Source organism: Sycon ciliatum, chromosome 10 (assembly GCF_964019385.1).
Source record: "Sycon ciliatum chromosome 10, ocSycCili1.1, whole genome shotgun sequence".
NCBI classification, from domain to species: Eukaryota; Metazoa; Porifera; class Calcarea; order Leucosolenida; family Sycettidae; genus Sycon; species Sycon ciliatum.
Window position 1 is genome coordinate 21,289,422 of NC_088652.1, and position 25,000 is coordinate 21,314,421.

General features: G+C 46.0%; 3 protein-coding genes across 3 annotated transcripts in view; all 3 read left to right on the forward strand.

Moving 5' to 3' along the window:
* Positions 1 to 25,000, forward strand: part of LOC135826021 (myosin-15-like) — a 226,453-nt gene that overhangs the window by 151,154 nt on the left and 50,299 nt on the right. The gene's annotated exons all lie outside the window — the stretch shown is intronic.
* LOC135826170 (uncharacterized) lies at positions 1,024 to 13,004 on the forward strand. Its single transcript, XM_065338801.1, has 7 exons — positions 1,024 to 1,407; positions 7,126 to 7,326; positions 8,056 to 8,208; positions 8,700 to 8,816; positions 9,723 to 9,943; positions 11,126 to 11,188; positions 12,939 to 13,004. The coding sequence occupies exons 1-7, from the start codon at positions 1,278 to 1,280 to the stop codon at positions 13,002 to 13,004; spliced, it is 951 nt and encodes a 316-aa protein (XP_065194873.1). The 5' UTR covers positions 1,024 to 1,277.
* The window catches only part of LOC135826029 (uncharacterized), a 5,707-nt gene continuing 2,200 nt past the window's right edge, over positions 21,494 to 25,000 (forward strand). The window contains exons 1-4 of the mRNA XM_065338665.1: positions 21,494 to 21,987; positions 23,427 to 23,627; positions 24,254 to 24,406; positions 24,854 to 24,967. Of these exons, the coding sequence (XP_065194737.1) occupies positions 21,858 to 21,987; positions 23,427 to 23,627; positions 24,254 to 24,406; positions 24,854 to 24,967 (598 nt within the window). The 5' untranslated portion in view covers positions 21,494 to 21,857. The remainder of the gene's footprint in view (positions 21,988 to 23,426; positions 23,628 to 24,253; positions 24,407 to 24,853; positions 24,968 to 25,000) is intronic.

A 25,000-nucleotide genomic window follows, 5' to 3' on the forward strand; every position in this document is an offset into this window, starting at 1 on the left:
CTCTCTCTCTCGCTCTCCCTCCCCACCCACTCTTGGTGCGGCTAGTAGGCCATGAAGTCGAGACCCTAGGTCGGCGGAGCTCCCTAAACCTCACCAGAACCGCCACGAGGTCTTTGTAAAAAAGGAAAGAAAAAAAGAAGAAAAAAAGCAACAATCACCCAACTTGGGAGGCTCAATTTTATCAAGGATAGGACATGAAAAGGGAAGCTTCGCGAGGTTGAATTGTAACAAATCGAATGTCGATATCCTACTGACTGTTCAAAACCAAATATTTAGTTGGTGGACTTAACGCATAACTTGTGCCCCGCCGTTTTCTTTGTTTCCATTATTTAAATGTTCCCTTCTTATCAAAATATTACAGGGAACGATTGAAATAAACTGAGAGACTACGAGACTACTCGTACAACTAAAAAGAAAATATGTTCAGAGATACAGCACTCCACTGAATTATGTTACGTAGGAAGTGTGAGCGATGAACACTTCTTTCCAAGCCGTGCGGGAGGGCCTGCTCGCTAAAAGCGAGCTGAGATCCCAGGTGTCAAGGGCTCCGAGATTTTCCAGGATCGTGATGCGTAGAAATTGCACTGGACTCTTGTCAAAGTGCAGAAGGAGCCACTATCCACGAAATCTGTTGTGATATTGCTCCAGCCCAGTCTGCAGGCTGTACTGCGGCGACTTGTTGTCGTTTAGGATAGAAGTGAAAGTTTAGTAGTGCTATTCAATAAATAATTCTTTGTGCAACCTTGCTCAGTACACATCCTTTTCCAGGAAATTTCCGATGCGAAACATAGCTAGCTTGGTGTGGCCCAACCATGTCTAGCACGCTATGTTCTGAAGGTGCTCAGATGTCAGTACTACTAGTACTAGGACATGTGCAGCGTTCGTATAAACTGCACTGAACCCGTCGACGCATTTGACGTGTTCAATCTCGTCGTTATTAGCATGCATGGCCTTGGCGTTTTGACTGATCTGGACTTCACGAAATCATCAGTACCAGTCACTACACGACATGTCGAGTGTTCTGACATGACGTGCGGACTGCGGAGTAGATCTACAGTGCGCTCCCCGTGACTGTGACTGCGTCGAGATTGAAAACAACACGACACTGTTCACTGTTTAGTGTTTGCAGCTGCACTACTGACTCTAGCTCTGTTGTCGACTCGAAGCCCAGAAATTGAAAGAATTTGTTCTCAGTGGTCTAGTGAAGAACGTGTTGTTACGGATAGATCCAGTGCTGTGGGCTCGTTAGCTGAAAGGAATATTCAACACGTTTGGAGATGGCGTTTCTTGCGTTTGGCTCGTCCACCTCTCCGCTCCAGCTGTTGTCGGTGATTTTTGTTGCGATGCTGATAGTTTTCATTCCCAACGCCCGTGCAGCCAGCATCCCCGTCGTCGCGCACGGAAATGGTAAGAAGTCATTCATTCCGTAGGTAATGAAATGTTTAGCCGGGCATGCACACCTCCTCTGCATTAACATTGTACTCGTTTATAAACATTTCAAGGAAAAGGCATTACTAATACTATGTCGGAACCACAATGTTCCTATCAGACCAAGGAGTTTGTTACTAGTACCAAGAGTAGATAAACAAGAGTGTGCAACTCGCGGATGGGTAGGCCCACGGCGGAATTTTTTGTTGACGTAATCTTTTCGACGACGCACGCGCTGCGAGTCTTTCGGAAAGGTTTCCCTCGTGCTCTTGGCCGGCTTCACACTACAAGGTTGGTGCCCAGCACGTGCTGTCACACTGCTCTGCAGCAAAATGCGCGTTCTTCTGAAAAAAGGTGACGTCAACAAAAAATTCCGCGGGGGGGGGGGGGTATCTGCAGATTGTGCAGGAGAGATCCGGAGTTGCACACTCTTGTTTATCTACTCTTGCTAGTACTTGTTAGACATGTTGTGCATGCCTGATGGCTATACTTGCACTACAGTCAGCCTCAGTGCAAAGGAACACAAATCGAAATACTTAAGAGGTTTTGAAGAGTGAAACTTCATGCGAACGTTCGCTCTGTCAAGGCACTCTAGAAGTCGGATTAGGAAGGCTCTCATTGCAACACTCCACAGACAAGGGCAAGGTCAATGGTCCATGAATTGATGTTAGTGTAGACACTGAGAGAGAGAGAGAGAGAGAGAGAGAGAGAGAGAGAGAGAGAGAGAGAGAGAAAATATGTGTGAGACAGAGAACTGCTAGGAGGATTATCAGGCTCCTGCAGACACCGGAACCGGGTGGAAGGAATGCTTATACACTCGTACCTCTCGTATCCGTGCGATCAGGGACTGGGCACTGTTCATAATTCGGAAATTTCCATAACTCTGGATCATGTACATTTTGACGAGGAAGTGCCAAAGACCTGGCGTATGATGTCATCATTTCAGTGCCAAAGACCTGGCGTATGATGTCATCATTTCAGTGCCAAAGACCTGGCGTATGATGTCATCATTTCAATGCCAAAGACCTGGCATATGATGTCATCATTTCAGTGCCAAAGACCTGGCATATGATGTCATCATTTCAGTGCCAAAGACCTGGCGTATGATGTCATCATTTCAGTGCCAAAGACCTGGCGTATGAATGGTATGATGTCATCATTTCAGTGCCAAAGACCTGGCGTATGATGTCATCATTTCAGTGCCAAAGACCTGGCGTATGATGTCATCATTTCAGTGCCAAAGACCTGGCGTATGATGTCATCATTTCAGTGCCAAAGACCTGGCGTATGATGTCATCATTTCAGTGCCAAAGACCTGGCGTATGAATGGTATGACAGGCGCGTACGCAGGGTCACCTCTAGGGGGGTTTCCAACTAAACCGAATTACAAACAATGTGTTCTTTTTTACCTTTTAAAAAATTTCAAAATTATGCATTGTTCGCGTTCCTTGGATCATAACTTCAGTTCTACTCACTCAATCTTCATAATCTTGGGCTTCCTGGAAGTGGAATGGTATCCACGAGAGAAAGAGAATGAGGTCGACCATGATAGCCAGGACACTGCAGGCGGGTAGCACCGCTGTTGGTGGTGGTCTGGGTGTATGGGGGTCGGGGGTGTCCCCCGGGAAAATTTTGAAATTAGGGAGCAAAATCCTGCACTCTGGGCACTTTTGGCATTGGTCCGGAACAGCCGGACCAGCTGCTACGCTGCTGCACTGTACTTGTATCCATAGAGTGCAGCAACGGTGCAAAAATGCCCCAAAGGCCCAAACGCATCCTGCTCCAGCGATTTCGTTTTTCTCGATCGCAGAGTTTCGATTGTTTTGCTGTGTACTCTTGAGAATATCACAAGTGAAGCCCCTGCAAATTTGAGCAAGTCAATGTGACGAATAGTCTCAAATTTTCGATACTCAAGTTGCACTGCGCGCTTTGGAAATTGCCGGGATCGCGGCTCAACTAACGAATGCTATATCTCAAGAACCATTGCTCGCAGCGCTTCGCGGATTGTTTCTACCGACAGCTGAGAATTTTCTATTCGACCTGGATATTTGGTTCGTTGGAATTGAGCCAGATTTGACTGAGTTACGATCTGTTGAAGTTTGCATTCTTGTCAGATCAATCGCACGCCCTACCAAAATGTGCCCAAAAATGTTGCTCGTTTGGAACATTTGGGGGGGTTTCCGGGCAACGGGAAACCCCCCCTGCGTACGCGCCTGTATGATGTCATCATTTCAGTGCCAAAGACCTGGCGTATGATGTCATCATTTCAGTGCCAAAGACCTGGCGTATGATGTCATCATTTCAGTGCCAAAGACCTGGCGTATGATGTCATCATTTCAGTGCCAAAGACCTGGCGTATGATGTCATCATTTCAGTGCCAAAGACCTGGCGTATGTTGTCATCATTTCAGTGCCAAAGACCTGGCGTATGATGTCATCATTTCAGTGCCAAAGACCTGGCGTATGATGTCATCATTTCCACAGAAATGAGTACTGTATACAGTCCAATATTCGCATCACGAAATGTTCGCGATCTCTCAAAACTAGCGAATTTACGAAGGTAAATGTTAACGGAGCACTGTGGTCACACACATAATTATATCACTTTTGAAGTTTTATTTCATGATGGTTAATATTCGCGTTATCCTCTTCTCGCAAAAGTAGCGAACATTAATATTTCGCAAACACGATGGAGTTTAGAGTAGTAATATTTCCACTAAAGCTCACCCGCGGGTACCAGTGACTTGGAGGTTTGGATTAGAGAGATAAGAGTGTATGTCGTAACAGTGCAGAAACGGCAGATTATCCGGGGTTATGTGTGTTAAGCTGGGCTCGCTCGTTTCCATGGTAACGGGGTATCATGTAGATATCAGTAGCAGTTGTAGCAGTTCAGTTAGTTGATGATGAATCTAAAAAATAAGGGGTTTTATCCGCCCTCTCCACCCGCAGAGAGTGCAGTCATCCTACCGACATAGATTGTACTTGTCTACACTGAGCAGCACAGCCTGCACAGGCCATACTCGTATCACTGGTCTACTTTCAGAAAATAGTAGTGTGACTCTCTCTGACCCAGGTCATGGTAATAACCCGGGGGGGGGGGGGGGGGGGGTAGGGCATTGATAGCTCCAGAAGTGTGCGTCCAGGGACCCTTGTGAATACACAAATCCTCCGGCCATAAACTAGACTACGATGATTTGTGTCCGACACGGTTGGAAGCGGCATACAGTCATTTGATCTGGTAGCTGAACTTGGGGTTGACCCTGTGCTGGCGTGAAATGAACAACATTGTTCCACTACAATCCATGTAATAATTATACAAAGGGCGTGAAAGAAAATTTTCACGATTCGTGTGTGACTACTTCGAAGTAGAGTTTTCCGCGCCCATAGGAACGTCACCACCCTCAATAGATCAAGGCGCAGATGCATAGGGCGTGGAGGTGCTACAAAAAAAATACACGAGTTCCTGAATACCCGGGTGACACACCATGTAGACTGAGAGTGCTCAATACCGCGGTGGTAGATCATAATATTATTTGTATTACACTTATGCTGACCTTCATACAAATTACTCCCAATCTCTAAAAAGTCCTCTGACGACAAAATTTGCACGCAAAATACTCGAGTCGACTAGGATCCTGAGACGCTGCCTCCTTTGGGGTTGGAGCCATTTCTTCTTCAACATCACAAATCGACAACTGAAGGATAGTGTTAGGTAGCTGGAAAGTTTGTTCCGTCCTGAGATTATTTGAATTTGTTTGGCTGACGTTCAGTTTGTATTGTGGTGGTATTATAATGACTATGAGATGTATGTTGGGTGTGAAATCATGGGGTTTATGTGCTCATAGGGTTTATGTGCTCATGAGGTGTAAATGCCCAATACTAACCACCAGTGCTTGATGGGGAATTTGATTGAAAGTTTGTATGAAAGGCCAGCATAATACACAGGACAGGGAAGGCACAAAGCTAGGTCGTTGCAATTCTGAATTTCATGCCATGCAATCATCAGGCAACATCAAACATGATGCTGTTCGGGGTGGGAGAGGGGGATAACACTGGAGTGGTCAACACTGCAGTTGCACTTTTCAGTTCGGAACTCCCTCGTCTATTCGAACAGAATGAGATTCAGGCTCCTGGTTACTATCCAGTTGTCCAGTTGTTTAGCCATGATGAGCAGGTGTGCGCTTAGGGCAACCTGGCCTGTAAAAGGGCAACAACACAGCAGTCAGTTTTGGCCTGGATTGGTGCACTGCAGAGGATTGAGGTGTTGACCATTCACACAGAACATGCAGCATAAGACATAATCAGTATGTAAGATAAAGGGGACTGTCCCTATCTCCAGAAAATGCCAGGCATAATCAGGTTCCAATCTGACCAGAAAGTCAATATTTTACTACTCAAATGACTACATATGAGCCGAGCCAAGCTAAAAGGTGGCTTAGGCATAATTTTTGGAAATTTCTTTTTTCATGCCAAAGTGATGTCTTTACATCCAACTTCCATCATGGAAATGTTGGTGCCCATCTGAAATGTATATGTGCCATAAATAAGCCTACATTGTGCACATGTCACAGAATGGCTGGTATCAATGACGCTAAGGATTCCAAGACCTTCCCAAACTCCAAGAAAACATGGGACACCAAGTAGAGACAAAGCTTAGCAGGTGTGCAAGCAATACAAGAAGAATGAGCACTTGTGTTCTAATTAGAAGATCCAAGAAAGAAGAAATAACAGATCTACATTAAATTTTCATCATGACTCGTATCATTTTATCACGCAATACGAATTTTCATATCCTTCATCATGATGTTGTGACTATATGTTTCGCTGCGTTGGGGAATGTCGCATCTTACCAAGACAGTCCGTTATACTCTCTCCAATCACCTATGCCAGGATGAATTAATCCTTTCATTTAGCTCGTAGTGCTAAGCCAGAGATCTAGCTCCATTGGTGTACTGCCCTTGCACCTACATATAGGTCAAGTAGACTGCCCATCGCTAACAAGCGGCACTGGTTCTTTGTCCGTCCTAGTCCATGTCTTTCTCCTTCCCTGCCAAGGATGCTGGTAGAAGGCGCCGCGCGGGACAAAATGCTAGCAGGTAGAGTCAATGCATCGCTTCGTCGTGTGGCACTATTTCCTTGAAACGAGGAAATTTTGCAATCCAGTACGCCACGTCATGAACACTAAATTTGAAGGTAGCCGAAACAAAGTGAAACCTTGCAGCAAGAGCCAACTCACCAGGCCGCTTGTCAGAATGATAGTCGGAAGGCTTGTAGACATCTCCCCATAGCTACACTCGCCGCTCTAGTCGTGGCCACGATAAGAAACACAGCCACTATGCATGAGCAACTCTTCCTCGTGAAGTAGGTTTTGGCGCACACGGATACAGAATGTCATCCTGCTCACCTCCACATTCTCTAGAAGCTCCATTACGATCTCTGGCAACGCTGAGGAATCCCCACAACGATGAAAGAGGGAACACTGAAGAAGTGTTGCTCAAACATAAAAAGGCTTCTCTCTTCATACGCTTGCAAACTTGAAAGTGAATATTTTCGCGATCGCGCTCGAGTAGAATTTTGCCAACTGTGACGTTTTGGTGATTTTCTCGATTTGTTGTCAAAACACGAAGCCACTTTTTAGCTTGGCGCGGCTCATATGATGTTGTCCCTTTCATGTTTTATGGTGTTCTGGTTGCCATAGACACCTGTATGACAAGATGGCTGACTGCCGCTACAGCAGGCAGTGTTTCATCTGGAGCAGACCTTCAGCGATTTGAGAGGCTAATAAAGATACTCCAACCACCTGTTGACGAGGACACTGTTCACGAAACGAACCCGGAACTCCTGGCAGTAGTTCTCGGTGGAAATGAGCAGGCTGTGAATTTCCTCTATCGCTGCATGGGTAAGATTTCTGAGTAGATGATTCTGCCATGTTCTGCCGTCTAACAGAGCATATTGCATATTTGCTGGATTGCAATTACAAGAACTCAGTGCATACGGTGTACTTACTCTGCACATTTCTACACAACATTCATCTATAATAATCTTACTGACTTTTGAAAACACAATTGGCACCAAAGTTATGCTCAAGACCTCACTCAAATTTGAAAAGGTTTGTGTTGGATCTGCTTTCCCATACATTTTGTCATGGTATACTTGTCCAACTATTGTAAAACCTGGCCTTATCCAACTCAGTAACATTGGAGTGTTCGATCGTTAATGGGGCAAGGAAGAATAGCACGGGTCACACAATACGGGGATGTGTAACGGTTTTCACTATATTTACCCAGAATTGTCAAAACACATGCGAGACAACCGGAAATCAGGATGCGGTTTTTAGATGAAAGGACATGCTCTCTCTCTCTCTCTCTCTCTCTCTCTCTCTCTCTCTCTCTCTCTCTCTCTCTCTCTCTCTCTCTCTCTCTCTCTCCCTCTCTCTTTCTCTCTCTCTCTCTCTCTCTCTCTCTCTCTCTCTCTCTCTCTCTCTCTCTCTCTCTCTCCCCCCCCCCCCACACACACACATACACAAACACACACACACAGAGGATTCTGTTGGATCTCGATCACGGAAAAATACAAATTGAATTATCCAAGTTTGTTGAATCAATTTTTTCTGTTTCTATGTTTGAAGGTAACCATGACGATACAGAGTGTCTGCGACAATCACCATGCCAGCATCTTGGTCGGTGTGTGTACAGTAGGGAACCTGGTTCATCAGGATCACCATACCCAGGGTACAGATGTGTGTGCTCTAGTGGTGTCAGTGGACGGTTTTGTCAGTATGGTGAGTGATACGAGTACAGTTATGCAGCTCACTGAAATCCCACACAAAGTGCTAAACTGATTTCCTGAATCAGCTCCAATTACATACATAACTGTACTGGTACATGTGTACATCCAGCAGCATACGTACCACTTCCAACGTGTCAAACGCACTGCAAGTTGAGGAGCCAATTATGCACTTTGGGCCGGATTTCACCGAGCACAACTCTACTACAGACTTGTGTTGATGAACATTATCTCCAGTTTACAGTGTCTTGGAACCATCGGGACTGATGAATAGGGTGGTTTCACATCTATCACATGAACATACCAGACAGCCATGTTAGTTCCAATTCCACTCAACCCTTATTATTATTTGAGTGATTCCCCAAAAGCCGAAGCCTGAATCAAGGGGGTTCCCTCTAACCTCTTGGCTGGTAGAGAGACGGAGGTATCCATGAACCGGTGTTGTTGTGTTGGTTTGTCCCGTGTACATGACAGTGTAAACCACAGCGTTACCTAGCTGTTCATCATCACCGTGTAAGAATGGTGGTACTTGTCAGGAGACAAGTGAAGGATACACATGCCAATGTCCCACACTCTACACAGGACGACATTGTCAAAACGTAAGTACGGACACATGTCTATTGTATCTTGATAACGTTATCCACCATGGTGCTAACTGGCCATGGCTGGCGACAATGATCTCCCAAAGTGGAAAAAACATTAATGTGTATGCAAGGGTCTTCTTCGTCAATTTGCAACATTGACTAATGTCAATGACCTGCCCAAATACTAAAGTCAGACCTCGCTTATCCTGTCCTCATTTATCCGGATCCCTCGCCATCCGGAAGAAAATCGTTGGTTACCAATTTACAGCATATGTGATGCATACATACAGTAGGTGTGTTCGATTATCCGGTTCCCTCGCCTATCCGGATATTTTTGTGGAAAACGAATGTGTGCGGTTAAACGAGGTCTGACTGTACTGGCATCCACTGGGCTTCTAGGGCATGGGTGATAATATTCATTACCACAACAGCACACCTCCGCCTTGATAGCATGAGTCATAGATTACCTTGATACACACCCATAGGGATGAGAACACAACTATGGAAAGCAAAGCAAAAGTGCTGGCTGCAGCCTGATGTTGCTAACTCACATGTTTGCCAAGCCACTTCTCTTTTTCTCTTTTATTCTATTCTTTTCCGCTCTCATCTGCCACCTCTGTCTCTCTGTCTCCATTTCTCTGTGTTCATCTGTATCTGTCTCTCTATCTATCTGTCTCTGCCTCTTTGTCTCAGTCTCTCTCTCTGTTTGTCTGTCTATCACTCCATCAACTGGGAGCAATAATTGCTCAAATGCATCGGTAATCACGGTGTTTTTTCTTGCAATTGTCCTGATGAACGTGATGAACAATCTTTGGTCATCAAAGTCTCTCCCCTTCGGAGAGTGAAATCAGCTGTATAGTTGTTCTGTTTTTTTGACGTGAAGTACACTTGGTTTATTTTTAACTTTGTGCTGGCTGTACGACAGAATGGTTGTCCAAACACATCCTGGCAAACGTGACGTCATCGTTGTCCAAACTTACCACCATCACGAACGGCCTGCTGACGAGCACAGCAGATGCTGTGAGGAAGTCGTCCGACGCAGTCGCTGCTTTTCTTTCCCGTCTCCAAGTCACCGTCAATCGAAACCTCGATCAGAGATTGGAAGCAATGCAGCGAAAGTTGCAAAACCATACCACATTTGTCCAGGTGAGTACGGATTTCAGATTGCTCTTTGATTTGAGTAGTTTTCTCTCTTCCTCAATCCCTAATAATAATTATGGTCTCACTGCTGCAGAGGTCACCTTTAGTTCACCAGATTGTTCGGGCATGATGGTCCACCAACAGGGTGAAACAGTAATTTGCTAAAATGTGCTTTTTAAAGAAAGAGGTAGGATGGAGAATAGTATTTAAATTCCTCTCTGAGTCTTGTCACACTATTCTTCCTGGTGATGGTGTATGTCCCAGACTCCCAGACCTGTACCGTAGTTCCGCGCATATAAGCCCTCGGGCCTATATCCGGATATAAGCCCACCTCCGTATAGGCCCATGGGCTAATATACAGACCCAAACACCGTAGTACAGCATGTCAGTGCAGACTAAATTCCCAGTACCGGTACCTACGGTAGGCGGACAACCGCGCACAGACTTGTACTTTTTCGCGTGCCAGTTGCTTTCAAAATTTGCATATAGGCCCAGGGCTAAAAAACGAACCATTATTACTGATTTATTTTCCCGGAAAATGGATTATTTCGTATATTAGCCCATGGGCTTATATGCGCGGAACTACGGTACTGATTTTTTCCCCGGAAAGTGCATTATTTCGTATATTAGCCCATGGGCTCATATGCGCGGAACTACGGTATGTAGATTGTATGCAGACTCCCAGACCAGTGCATAGGTGACATATAGACACGCATCAGAGCCAGAGTTTACACTTCCCCGATGTCCAGCACACAAATACTTGCCATTTCCAAAATTCACTCCCACCTCAACTAAAAAAAGAGGGAGTGTTAGAGCTGGGGGGGGTGAGCTCATTCCACCTTGATGTAAAGCACTATAGATATAAAAGGAAGGGAAAAACCCTTGTAGCTAGCACTGAACATGACGAAAAAGCGATCATCAACCATCGCCGTCAGAGCATGGACTTCACCCCAACACAACCTATGCAATTATTTATCATAAACTTGGTAATGCCTTCTAACTACTGCACTTTTTGCATGATGGAAGATTGCATGGTTCAGTAGATGGTATGAGAAGCTGCATTGTACCTTTTCCACAGCAAATGTTCTCGTAGAGATTCAAATTACTGGTCTTGTGTGCTCAGCGTCGCCTTGTTGTATGCAGTGAGAACATTATCCCTGTCTTGTTTTCCCTGTTGTTGGCCTGCAGGAGTCGGAAATGAAGATGGCCAAGATGCAGGCAGCCTTGGACCGTATAGACACAACCCAACAGGTGAGTGTACCTCTTGATCACACAGTACAGTACTTCCTCCGTTAACAAAAACTTCGTGATGGAATTTTCAGGGGCTGATTTGGGCAAAAACTGCCGTGAAATGAGTCACAATCACTTTCTTGGCCTTCCCTGGCATGCCATGACAGAGGTACGATGCAAGGAAAGCGACCTTTCACAACAAGCCGAGCGGAATCGATGGTTGCGCTGTGGAAACATAGGTGATGACAGTCATGGCGAGCGAAACTGAAATGCCACTTCTCCGAGGGGATATTATTGCGCTGCTTGGCCTCTCTACCACTTTAGCGCTGAGTACGTTGGAGAGTGATAGAGAGCGATAAAACGGAGCAGCGAACCCACACAATGAGCGAGTGAACAAGGAGCTGCTCCGATCGCACGGCTCAATGAAAATAATTCTGAACTGAAGTAACACGTTAGTTCTTGTTCAACCTGCGCAAAGCCCAGATTCGAATGCTGATGACCATGAATTCTTTCAGAAGTCTGCAGTCAGATGCGAGTCTCGTGGCTGAAGAAAGTCGACTGGACTTGCTAGCCGCTGCCGTTCAGTGCTGGTATCCATTAGAGAAAATGGAATCAGTTTAGCTGTGCCTTTACTCCTCGTTTCGCGGAGTTCTGGAGAGCGAAGATGAAACCAGGGAGACGTAAAATATTTTCACGACTCCCTGGTGGAAACGAGTAATCGCCAACGCGGCGGATCACGCAGCTTGAAAGCAAACTTACTTGAACGGCGGCGACATCAAGCGGAGTGTGATCAAAGAAGCCGAGGCAGGGCTGAAACGAGCTGAACAACGACTCCAGAGAGAGAGATGACGACTCGCGTACAGCAGATGACGACTCGCGTGCAGCAGATGACGACAGCGACGCAGGTCAAAAATGAATCGAGCGAAAGCGACGCAAACTGAACTCTCTGCTCATTCCGCCAACAGTTTCTCTTGTAAAAGCGCTGTACATAGGCTGAATCACCGTCGTCCAGTAATTTGCAGTCGATACAAACTGTTCTTGACCTGTTCTAAGCGTTTTCATATCCATCAAAATCCATCACGAAGTTTTTGTTAACGGAGGAAGTATGTCAGAGAACTCAGTATAATGAAGTTTACAGTGCCGACCAGAGAAATCCAACAGCTCGTGAATAAAGTAGCACTGTGTTAGAGTGCACAGACCTGCAGTGTGGGTAGTGCTAGGGCTGTGTAGCCACCGTGTTAGAGTGCACAGACCAGTGTGGGTAGTGCTAGGGCTGTGTAGCCACCGTGTTAGAGTGCACAGACCAGTGTGGGTAGTGCTAGGGCTGTGTAGCCACCGTGTTAGAGTGCACAGACCAGTGTGGGTAGTGCTAGGGCTGTGTAGCCACCGTGTTAGAGTGCACAGACCAGTGTGGGTAGTGCTAGGGCTGTGTAGCCACCGTGTTAGAGTGCACAGACCAGTGTGGGTAGTGCTAGGGCTGTGTAGCCACCGTGTTAGAGTGCACAGACCAGTGTGGGTAGTGCTAGGGCTGTGTAGCCACCGTGTTAGAGTGCACAGACCAGTGTGGGTAGTGCTAGAGCTGTGTAGCCACCGTGTTAGAGTGCACAGACCAGTGTGGGTAGTGCTAGGGCTGTGTAGCCACCGGCAACGCTATTGTATTCATGAGCTGTTGGATTTCTTTGCCCAATACTGTACAGCAAAACCTGGTGAAAGTGACTTCTGGTTTTAGCGACCACTTGCTCCTAACGACCGTTTTTCCATGTGCGGACAGTTCTACATAGAAACTCCACCGGATACAGCGACTATCTGCCTTGCGCGAGTAGCAACCGACGTTTAGTATACCAAGTGCCATAATGGACCTGCACACAGCGACCGAAACTAGCCAAAAGTGCTATCTTGGCTGGCAGGGTTGACTGCAACACTGCCAACAGGGTTGAAGTGCGCTCTGAAGCAAGTGCATGCGGTCAACAGAAGTGACAGTTCAGGATGCACTGCATGCACTTGAGTGAGGTGTGCTTTGCCTCCATGAAAGTATTCTATGCTCCACACCTGTCAATATGAGTACATGGAAGTACAACCATGCACATGTATATGTATGTACACATTCCAAGATGCCACGAATATGTGGGACCTGGTTCTGAAGACCACCTGGCTTTAACGACCGCTTTTGCTTGCACCGTGGGGTGGTCGCTTATACCAGGTTTTACTGTAGTTAAGAATTGTCTTGCACTCAACATTGCCAATAACGACCCTTGATCGTCGGCCAAGAGAAAAGTGATGTCATTCGCGAGTTGTCGTTACTCGCAAGTTTGAATGTATATGGTCAAGTGTTTGCTTGGTCTGACGTAGTGTGGTTATTTGCGATTGTGACTATGCTTCATAGCATGTGTATGCTTACTATGATGAGGATATTTGGTTACAAACTGGGAGAATAGCAGCCCAAATGTTCTTCGCGATTCTCCTCTTCAGCACCCTGGTGTTAGGCATCTTCCTCAATGCCTCTTTTCACTTCCCTTTCATTCCATCCACCCTTCCAGGAAACTCCCCTGATAAGTATCCCTTTGATTTTAGAGAATCTTTTAGCCCTTTGACTAACTACTGCGCATACTTGAAATCGTTGATATATTCATGAAGTGCATACAGGCATTGGATAGACCACTGTCAAAACTAATCGTAACTGTGAAAAATATTGAATATTCAGAAATGACGGCTTGTAGGAAAGCTAGCAAATAGAGCTTTTTAGCGATTAAAACTACGAACAAGGCCGGTCGAGGCAGCTCCAAGTATAGTGCTCAATTCACAAAATAATGTACAGAGCAGTATACACATACAACGAAGGCGAAAGGCTGTGCAGCTACATAGCCTTTCACCTCCTTTGTATGTGAACGTATAACTGAAAGTACTCTGTGACTGCTACTAAGCCTTCTCTGTCAATGTGTACCTGGTATCATGTGAGTACCCCCCCCCCCCCCCACAAACATGCATACTAGTGTCGGTAGGTTGGACCTTGCACTGGGAGTAAGATATAAAAAATTGCTTCACATAGTTATGTCCATCCACTGCAGCGTACTATCAGGGTGCATTAACCAGATAGCAGTAGGTCGAGCGTGATCTGCGAATGTCCATAATGACACCTCTTAGCAAAGGGAATGCTGACAGAGTCCAGAATTACCCCTCATGGCCAGCAATCGAGGACATCTGAGAGTTGTAATTTTTGTACTCCTCCGAGGTGTGATTTTTGGCGTGCTGGGCCCAGCACAAGGAAGCCATCTGCAAAAAAACTGCAGAAAATGGTTGTTGTTTAATCCTTTGGTGTAATCTTTGTTTCTAGTCGAAGCTAGTTGCTGTTTGGAGCAGAAACGCTGAAATTGACTATTTTCTGCATGTACTCATACATGTACTCATGTACTCAGGCATGCAGTCTCACTCGTATTTTAGCTCTTTTTCTGGAATGGATGCTGCTCTGCGCTCCTTGGTGAACATTTCCTGCGCTCGTGGAGCAGCTGAAAAGGACCACTGGTATGTCTGGTTCCTGGTTTGAAAGTGGAGAGTCGACTTTTGTGCCTTGAAAAAGGAGTAGAGAGCGATAGAGGTACGTCTGTTGCTTATTTTTGAGTGCTCCTCGTACATTTTTGATCGTGATAGAAATTCTCAGACCAAAGTCAGACCAAAGTCAGCGCGATGATGGCCGTACAGTTTTCTTGTGGATTTTTTAGTTGTTTCATCTCGTATCTATGTCAGTATCGTGATGGTGAAGTGGAGAGGGTGATTTTCTTCCTCTAGGCTTCGTTCGGCCGACTTTGCTTCGTCCTCGTTGAAAAGTGATCCAGAAAAAAAGGTCGATTCGAAAAATTATGTTGATTTTGAATGTACGTGATGACATGCGATTGCTGGCTATGTTATGTCTTCATACCTCTTGTTGTCATTACTAGCCAGCATACCCCACAAACACTTGACAAATTGACTCTAGGTTTTGGTCGCTGTACATCCGATCGTGGAGAAGATGAGGGGAGTGAAGGTCCCATGATCGACATGTACGATTCGCTCTGCATAATCTAACTCCATCCCCTGTCCAAGCTCAAGGAGAAGAACACCAGTTGGCTTGATGACGAAGGAAGCTGCATCCAGATGGAGAATGAGACCATCCACAAACATGCCCTTTGCCCTCGTCCAGAATCCTGGCACCTTTACACATTTCTCAGCCTTCACATAGTCAGTAACATGCATGCTGTCTGCTGGAAACGTCTCGTCAGTAACCGCAGTGTATTATCACTACAGTACAACCTTGCTGCACACCTCCATCAGCAGCTACAAATCACACACCTCCATCAGCAGATACGCAAACAAATCCCACACCTCCATCAGCAGAGACGCAAACAAATCACACACCTCCATCAGCAGATACTCAAACAAATCACACGCCTCCATCAGCAGATACGCAAACAAATCACACACCTCCATCAGCAGATACGCAAACAAATCACACACCCCCATCAGCAGATACGCAAACAAATTCCACACCTCCATCAGCAGATACGCAAACAAATCAGTGACATCACACACCTCCATCAGCAGATACGCAAACAAATCACACACCTCCATCAGCAGATATGCAAACAAACCCCACACCTCATCATGATGCATTGTGGGAAAGTCTTGTATGTCGAGCAGCACATAGCATGAGTCACAGTGGCATTCTCTCTGCTAAACTTTCGTATCTGTTGCATTCTCCGAGGGCCACGTCTAATCCGACACTACTAGTAGAAGTGCCAGTTATGAGAGGGCGTATCACAAATTCATAGAAGCATCCTGGAATGTGAAACACATTCATTGCCAACAGGCAGCATCAAGACCTGTGTGGCAAGCAAACGCCTCACAAAGCATTGCCACATTATTGAGCAATTTAGCAGTGATGGTGTCATTTCTTTGCCCGTTTGTGCTTTTTGGTGCATTTTAGTACCTGGGCGTGGGTTGTAATCTTCGAACTCTTGGATACAAGTATCAGAGTCGCCACAGTATCAACTATACCCCGAATGAAGGACAGATTGCATCAGTTACGTTCAGAAAGAAGCATGCCAACACTGTACTGAAGTTATCCTATTCTGGTAATATACGCACAGGGGGAGAAAACACAGCTGCACGTTGGTACTTGAAGATCGACAACAGGGAGTGTGCTAGACCTACCAAGATTGATATAATGATGTTCCAGAGCAGTGGCGACAACACCCATGTCCCAGCCGTACTGACTGGTATCTGTGAGTCGACGTACAGCAGTGGAGCTAACATTACAGCTGGAGATCACACCATCACAGTACATGTTGGACGAGTTCCAGGCAATGCCGCCAGTGATGCATTTACAGGCGCGCTCAGCACCTCGATTCTTGAGATTCAAGAAATGTGTCCACAGTTTTAGCATCTGAAATGGTTATAACAGTGTACGTTGAAATTGGAAGATGGACAACAAGGAACAGGCCAGACCCACTAAGAATGATAGAACTGTAGGAAAGAGTACTGCCCACACCAACCATACACTGTACTATATTCACTGACCAGTATCTGTGAGTGGACTACCAGTAATGGAGTTAACATTGGCAGCTGGAGATCACACAATTACCGTGCATGTTAGAAGAATTACGAGGCTATAGCAATGGTAGTCCATACACATGTTAGTCCATCTTCTCCTTTCTCAAGTTTCGAACCGCACAATTTCAGTATTTCATGAATATTACAGGCTAAGTTTCTTGAAGACAAGGAACTGATTGTTTTGACAACAAGTGTTACTCAATAGATTCGTTGTCTAATTCCACCTTGGTTTTCTTCTCGCCCAGCGGTAAACATATTCTGCGCTGTTCAAATCTGGTAATGGTGGTGGTGCATGTGTGTATGTATTTACTATGTGTGTGTGTGTGTGTGTGTGTGTGCGTGTGTGTGTGTGTGTGTGTATGTGTGTGTGTGTGTGTGTGTGTGTGTTCGTGTTTGTGTGTGTGTATGTGTGTGTGTGTGTATGTGTGTGTGTGTGTGTGTGTGTGTGCGTGCGTGTGTGTGTGTGTGTGTGTGTGTGTGTGTGTGCGTGTGTATGTGTGTGTGTGTGTATGTGTGTGTGTGTGTATGTGTGTGTGTGTGTGTGTGTGTGTGCGTGTGTGTGTGTGTGTGTGTGTGTGTTCGGCTGTAATTTCTGTTCTGCATTGTCGCTGAACAACTATCCAAGATTGTTTTCTATTTTTCTTCTTGCTAGTACAAAGTAGCAGAGTGTGGAATTTAATCGCTATGTCCTTCTTTATGCAGTAACGATGTCTCCACTGGCACCCTTACACATGTACTGTATAGTTTCTGCTGGTCTGCATTCTGGTTTCTACTTACTTCCTTTATACGGTTTCCTGACTTCCTGGTAATGACTCACATATCATTATTCTGTCTCTGAATGAAGTACATATTTCAATAGTGCATAAGCTCTTGACTCCTGACTGTATCTTGCATGTACATGTAAGTGAAATGGGTAGCATGAAGTCCACTCTGTTATCCTTTTAGTTAGTCCTGTAGTTAGTATTTACCCCAACCTTCGTGTGTGTTTGTTCAAGGGCACAAACAAGCTTTAAAGACAACTTGACATGCGGCGGGGTACGCTGCGAGTAGCAACAGACAACCCACAAGGCAGAAATTGGTCACACACACTAAGTCAGAGACAGACTGAGACACAGCACATGCACACAAAACAAGACCAGGGAAGAACAAGAAGCAGACCAAAACAACTCTGGTTTCATCACTCACAAGCTGACAGTGAAAGTGACGTACACGAGCATGCTCAATACTAGTCAACAGTACAATCATAACTCTTCGTACTACGTAGTGACAATGAGCATGCTACGTTTTCTAATCCTTGCAATATGAGCTACCAGGGAGATTATACTATATTTTGTATACTATTGATAATACAACACGGATCATACAGATCAACACATGACATCGACTCTCACCAAGCAACAGCCCAGGTAGCATTGTTAGATGCGTTGGAGGCCTGAGGAGGCAAGAATGACAGACGGACCAATTTATGATGTCATGATGATATGGCCAAGATGCATCATTGATAGCTGAGAGGCAAGAATGCCTGACAGACCATTTGATGTCATTATGATATCCAAGTCTGAGATGCATTCGTTAAAGCTCAAGTTCAGCGCCAAAATCATGCACAAATGGACAATGAGCAGTCCAGAACAGAAACGCAATCAAAACATGCATGAGTAAAATTTGGAAAGTGAATAAACCTTGCTAGACTTGTACATGTTACGTTGCCCTCAAGTACATGTCCCTGCCAATATGCTATAAAAGCGAGCACGAAATTCAGGTTGCCAAAAAGTAAGTACGGTTCGTCCTAGCTGTTGACTGACTAGTCACTCCCTGGACCGACTTGTGCTGTGGGATCCCTTGAAGATGAATAGATGAATACTAGCTTGACATGTTTCGTCTTTCAGCTATCCTGCAGAGTTGTGTCGCTTTCATTGTTTCTCTACTGGAACCAAGTGGACCTCGGATAAGACGTACTCCCTCGCGAGTCGGGTGTGGGAATAAGTACGTAGTATCCAATGTACTTATTATCCAAAGTTACCTCCTGCGGCCCCACTATTACAAACATTGATCATGTACATGCGCGTTCCAAAAGACATTGCAAAGGCAAGTAAGCTAAGATGGAAGAGAATTTTATTGCAATGTCTCGCTTTCCCGATCACCAGCCAAACAATATTCATGTACACACGCATTCCACAAGACCTTGGCTTTGGCTTTGTACTGGTCCACAACTTGCACGGAGTCTTGCAAGTAAAGCTAAAGTAAAATTTAGTTATCGTGTCCGTTTCCGAAGGGAACTCACGACGGCCGCTAACACCCAGTAACCCCTAAACCAGACAGGCACAGTGGGTTGGTCAAAGACCATGATTGGGACACGAGAGGCACCTGGTTCAAGTCCTGACTTGGAGCGGTTTTTCAAGCCGTGCTGCTACCCACAGTCAACTGGGAACTTATGGCCAGGCACAAGGGGTACATGGGTGCGGCTTATGGGGTTTCTGGGCACTTGTGCAAGTGGTTGTGAGACTTATCCACTCACCCCCACTGTAAGGCGCTGCATCTGTCGCTAGGGTTTACTGGAGGCGTGTGCTGGATGGGAAAGGAGACCAAGCGATCATGCAACAAAGACATGCAGCTGGCTATTGCACCTCGATCGAGTAGGAAGGGGGGGGGGGGGCTGACGAATTGTTTAGACAAAATTAATGTTCTCTCACCGAACGTCAGTGTTAGATGAATGTCAAATTCGCTTGCGGGTAAGTCAATTTCAACCAAGACGCAGCGAGATATGGAATTTGTGCACCAAAGTGATCAACTCACAAAATGGTCTGTAGCCGGGGAAAGGCGAACGACGAGTATAGCCGGGAATAGGTCAACGACGAGTATAGCCGGGTATAGGTTAACAACTAGTATAGCCGGGTATAGGTCAACGACGAGTCTTTTGGGCTGCGCCAGAACACTGCCTCACATAGATCCATTAATCACTCCTTCAACACACCTGTGACCAAACTTGTGTTTGCACCTTTCCGACAGCGACCTGCAATACACGGTTCGCCTCAGGCATGGCACTTGTGTTGCCTTGTTCGTATCCAGTGGCGGATCCAGGGGGGGGGGGGGTTCCGGGGGTTCCATGGAACCCCCTAAATTTTGCAAAGTGTGCTGCTGAGAAATATCGAAAAATATCATGTGTGCACAAAAGGACGTCCGTCCGACCACACTCACAGTGCAGTCACTGCGTCAAGGGGTAGGTACAGTGCACTGCATGCACGCGCGTGCGGTAGATCGATACTGCACGTATAGTAGTCTGTACTGGTACATGACTGTAACAATCATGGTGTTCACGTCCGTGATTTACAAACGGACACTGACAACATTGGGTAGTTATTTCCATTTTGATCTTTCGAAACGATCCTAACTTACCTCCATCGGCGCTGTCATTCACTGCTGCTCAGGATGGGTGTGGTGTGGTCAGTATTCCTTGGACAAGTTTTTGCAGAAGAAAAAGGGTGTTCCGAGTGATGACACTCTGCAACGAACTTCGAATCGTACACGTAGAGTTCAAGCTCCTCAGAAGATGAGGGCTCCGACATCCAAGCAAAGTCAGTAATCTCTACCTGCTGCAGCATGCAGTAGTGACTAGTTGTTACTCCGCAGGAACGGAGTGCTGCGCCGGCGATGTGTTTTAGATGAGATTGGAAGGATTGCACAATTGTCGACACTGTTTCGCTGTTGTTGTTTCTGTCACTGAAGTGAAGACGATGCTCTTGTCCTGTGACTATAGAGCATTTCGCATCGTAAAAATGCCAAAATTTTCCGAAAGTACAAATGGACAGGGAAAGTAACTTAGTTGTCATTTCGGCATTCCTGGCTCTCAACGTACCCATGGCTTGCATAATATTCGATCTTTACAAGAAGTCTTCAATCCCTCACTGAACCTGTGTGCCAGTCGATTGCATACATGCATATGATTTTGTGTCCGTACTAAATAATTATTATACAATGTAGGGTAAGCAGCAGCATTTGGCCGTGTACAGGTTTTCTATCGTCCACCACACCACAACTGCGCTCTCCAGCGATGGTGGTGTGCTGTGGCAACGTGTCGAGGCCGGCTGGAGAGCGCAGTTGTGATGTGGTCGATGATGGAAAAATATATGTCCGTAGTGTGTTTTAAAAGCATGCGATTCCCATTAACACAATCGGATTGTCGTAATTACAAGTGTCAACCACACAACTTACAACACAATCTGATTCCATAATATTTCGGCTGTTCAATTTCGGTTTAACCGGAACCCCCCTGTAGAGATCTCTGGATCCGCCCCTGGTATCCATTCCTGATCATTTTCACAGGATCTGAAAAGAACCTGATTCTATTTCTTTCGCATAGTGCATAGTGTCCCGTTGGCATACTGAGGCTCAAATCCGGAGCGAATTGCTTCATAAACGAATCCAATGGACCACTCAGAAAGAAGGACACAACGAGGATACGTGTCACGGTACAGATCACGACAGCGCTGACATGTCATCGGCCTCGCAAATCCAAGCTCACGGTAGCGCTCGCGTTTGGATCATGTGATCCGAAAAAACATTGACAACCGAACCGTCAGATTCTGATCAAACGTACCTGAAAACGCGAGCTCCATTCCGAGGTTGTTCCACACAGCTGTCGTCTCCGGATCCATTCCATTCACCTAGATTTTTTCTAAAACATCCTCACGGTCTTTCCTTGGAATTTTCAGCAGTTATTTTCCCCAGTACTCTCTCACGCTCACTGCCGGCATTCTATTCAGCGTCTTCCTCTCCATATTATCCAATGGGATCTTCATGCGAATCGGTTCCTTTCCCATTCTTCTGCCCACAATGACACACACCTAATTTTGGCCCTTATTCTTCTCGCTGCTCTGCGTGTCCCCTGACCATTCCTGGTAGAAGACTCTCGCTATCTGCCTATAAAAGCTACTGCTCGCTCCCTTTTTCTTCACTGAAGTTTTCAGTCGAGTTTGGTGGGAAAGAAGAAAGCTTGTAATCACAATAGTGCTCTGAAAACATCCCAGTAGCGTTACAGCTACATCCCCCGTCATAGACGTTACATTTGGGCCTGACGCTGTTCTTTCGAAGCCTGAGAAAGACATCCGCGATGGCCTTGGCTGCAACAGCTCGGCAGCCGGCAATGTCCGCTACCCTGCTGCTGCTGGTGGTGTTTAATCTGTTAGTTTTCATTCCGAGTACACCTGCCGCTACTATCCCAGCAGTGACACCCAGAAACGGTAAGAAGTCATTCATTCATTCACGAATTGTTGCCTGGTTAGCTCGGTTCAGGTTGTTGGGTAGGAATACTGTACGAGCTCTTCCATAACTGGACGCCCGTGCATTCTCCCTGTAGATTTCTGTGTTGGCAAGGCGGACACTTTACTGCATTATAGGCTATTCACAGTGCTATACGGTAATTGTAATAATACTCTAAATAAAGGGGAATTGTGCGTTGCTGCATACGGGAGCTCGCGCTTTTGACTTACTGACGACTGCCATCCAGAGCACACGAGAAGTCCATCAAACCTTCCACTCGGCAAACCTGCAAGAAAGCACCACTCCCTGCTTAATACACAGTGTTTTGGGAGATTCATCAGATTCATCCCTCTTCAGCTGAGCTTGAGTAGGCTGAGGAAGATTGTGCCTGAAGAGCACTACTTATAATGTTCTCCAGGCACAAACATCACCATGGATACAAACTTACAGAGATGCTCCGTTTCCAGCGCGACCAACATGCAGCAGCGTGAGTCAGTGTCGCTCATGGAGGTGCTGAACAAACGCTGAGGACCATTCGCCAATCACAACACTGTTGCCTCCAAACCATCTAATTCGCCAGCACGCGCTTGGGACAACAATGTGCGAGAGGGAGTGGTGCCTTTTTGCAGGTTTGCCGAGTTGCAGGTTCAATGGACTTCTCGTGTGCTCTGGGTGGCAATCGTAAGTCAGTCAAGTGAGAATTCAAGTGGGCAGGAAAAGCAGGAGTTCTTATGTAGGGAGCAACACACAATTCCCCAAGTATCGTCGAAGTCGCGCCAACCTCTTCTTCAAATCTCCACCCTTGTGCTTGACTCATACGGCGGTAAAACACAACTGGAGATATGCCACACACGCTCTCAACGTTGCAAAGGCTTTTTAAACTAAAATTACACTCTAGCGCAGAGCTCTTCTTCTCACCACAGCTGGCTATTCGCGCCTGGAGCCCAGTGGATGCATGGCTAGTGATGTATGATGTCATGGCGGTCTGGTACTTCAGGTAGTGCTTAGCTAATATAACATGCTGAAGTACAGTCGATCGCAGTGGAGTCTTCAATTTCATTCCTCTCAGCCAAGATCCGCGTGAAGACATCCGAAAAGGAGATTTGTTTGAAGAGTATAGTGGGAAGGCAAGTTGTTGTTGTGTCGCCTCATGCGATCGGTCGTTATTGAGCTATGGGATTTGGGACTTGCTGGTGTTGATACTGCATTGTATAATGGCAAGGTCATGACTTTATCCATTCAATATTGTTTAATGGGTAAAGTCATTACCTCGCCATTCTCCATTATAACAGTGCGGTGTATGTGTGTGTGTGCGTTTGTGTGTTTGTGTGTTTGTGTGTGCGCGCGCGTTTGTGTGTGTGTGGGGGGGGGGGTGCGTTTGTGTGTGTGGGGGGATGCTTGGGGTTGGGTGTTGCCATAGAGACCTGCATGACAAGATGGCTGAGGGAGGCTACAATCGACGGCAGCTTTACAAGTACAGACGTACAGCAAGTGGAGAGAGTTGTGAAGAAGCTGAATCCAGCTCTCGACGAGGCAACTATAAAGCACACAGATCGTGACATATTGGACTTTGTGCTGTCCGGAAATCGACAAGCAGTGGATTTCCTCTATCGCTGCCTGGGTGAGTGAAGCTCCACGTTTTCTTGTTTCGCTTTCAAGAGCATAACACAGTGAAACAAAGCCGGGTGTGGTACAGTGAGCAATGAAAAAATAATGTATATTATCAGAGCCAGAATGTCAACCACGCCCGTACGTATCCTGCCAGAAGGCTGACAGAGGCAAGTGAGTGATCTACTGTACATGTACATGTACATGTATGTAAAACATGTACTTAAGTTAAGATATTGGCTCAACATCCGAGTTCTAATTCCCTTTCTTTCACCATACTACCCAGCGAACTCTTTTGTATGGCCAACTCTCAGAGTGATGAAGAATTGTTGTCTGCATCAGCGTGAAAATGTGCCATAATCTAACATTTACAATAAGGAGGCCATTCGGTGAGGAAAGAATGATATTTTTTGTTTCTTCTACAAAATCCACATATCTCCAGACACTGGGGTGAATAATGGAGTGTGGTGGTGGGGTCCCTAGTGATGAAGATAGAGATGTAGTTAAATTGTATTAGTATTTACTCGTGCACTTGTCATGTGAAAGTGTTTGTGTTGGAGTCTGAGTACAATTTGAACCAACATCCACGCAAGGCATGCTGGTCTTCTGTGGTCTATTCTCTATTCTGATGCTGCACAGGTAACCATGGTGATGCAGAGTGTCGGCGTTCATCACCATGCCAACACGCAGGACGGTGTATGTACACTAGTGGCCATGGCAACGGCGGACTTCCGGTATCAGGGTATAGATGTGTCTGTGCTAGCGGGTTTGCTGGAGAATATTGTCAGCGTGGTGAGTGACACTCGCATCTGTTTGTTTGTCCATGTGTTTGGTCGTTCACCTTTCTGACTATATAATTGAGTTGATCTTCATTAGGCTGAGGAAGATTGCAACATGCTTCTGATGAGGGGTGAATTCCCCGAAACACTGTGTGTTGAGCAGGGAGTGGTGCTTTCTTGCAGGTTTGTCGAGTGGAATGTGCGACGTGCTCCTAGCGGGGCCCGGATGGCAGTCGTGAGTCAGTCAAATGTCAAGTTCGGCAGGAAGTGTCTGTTTCAAGTAGGAACAATCAACTTCATCACTATTTCCTCCGAAGTCGTTACTTCTAAGTTTTAGGCTTCAAAAACATCAATATGATTTGCTCAGTTTGCCTGCCTCCTTTGCTTACCGGTATTTACATGTACTTCGAAGTAAGATGTACGTGTATTTCCTCTGGTGACTGCGCTGTTTTCTGCCTAGCTGCAAGTCAGTGTTCATCATCACCGTGCCATCATGGTGGTACCTGCGGGGAGACCGGTGATGCATACACATGCCAGTGTTCCCCGTTCTTCACTGGACGCCATTGTGAAACACGTAAGCAGCAAGTCGCTAACTGCAATTGTTCTG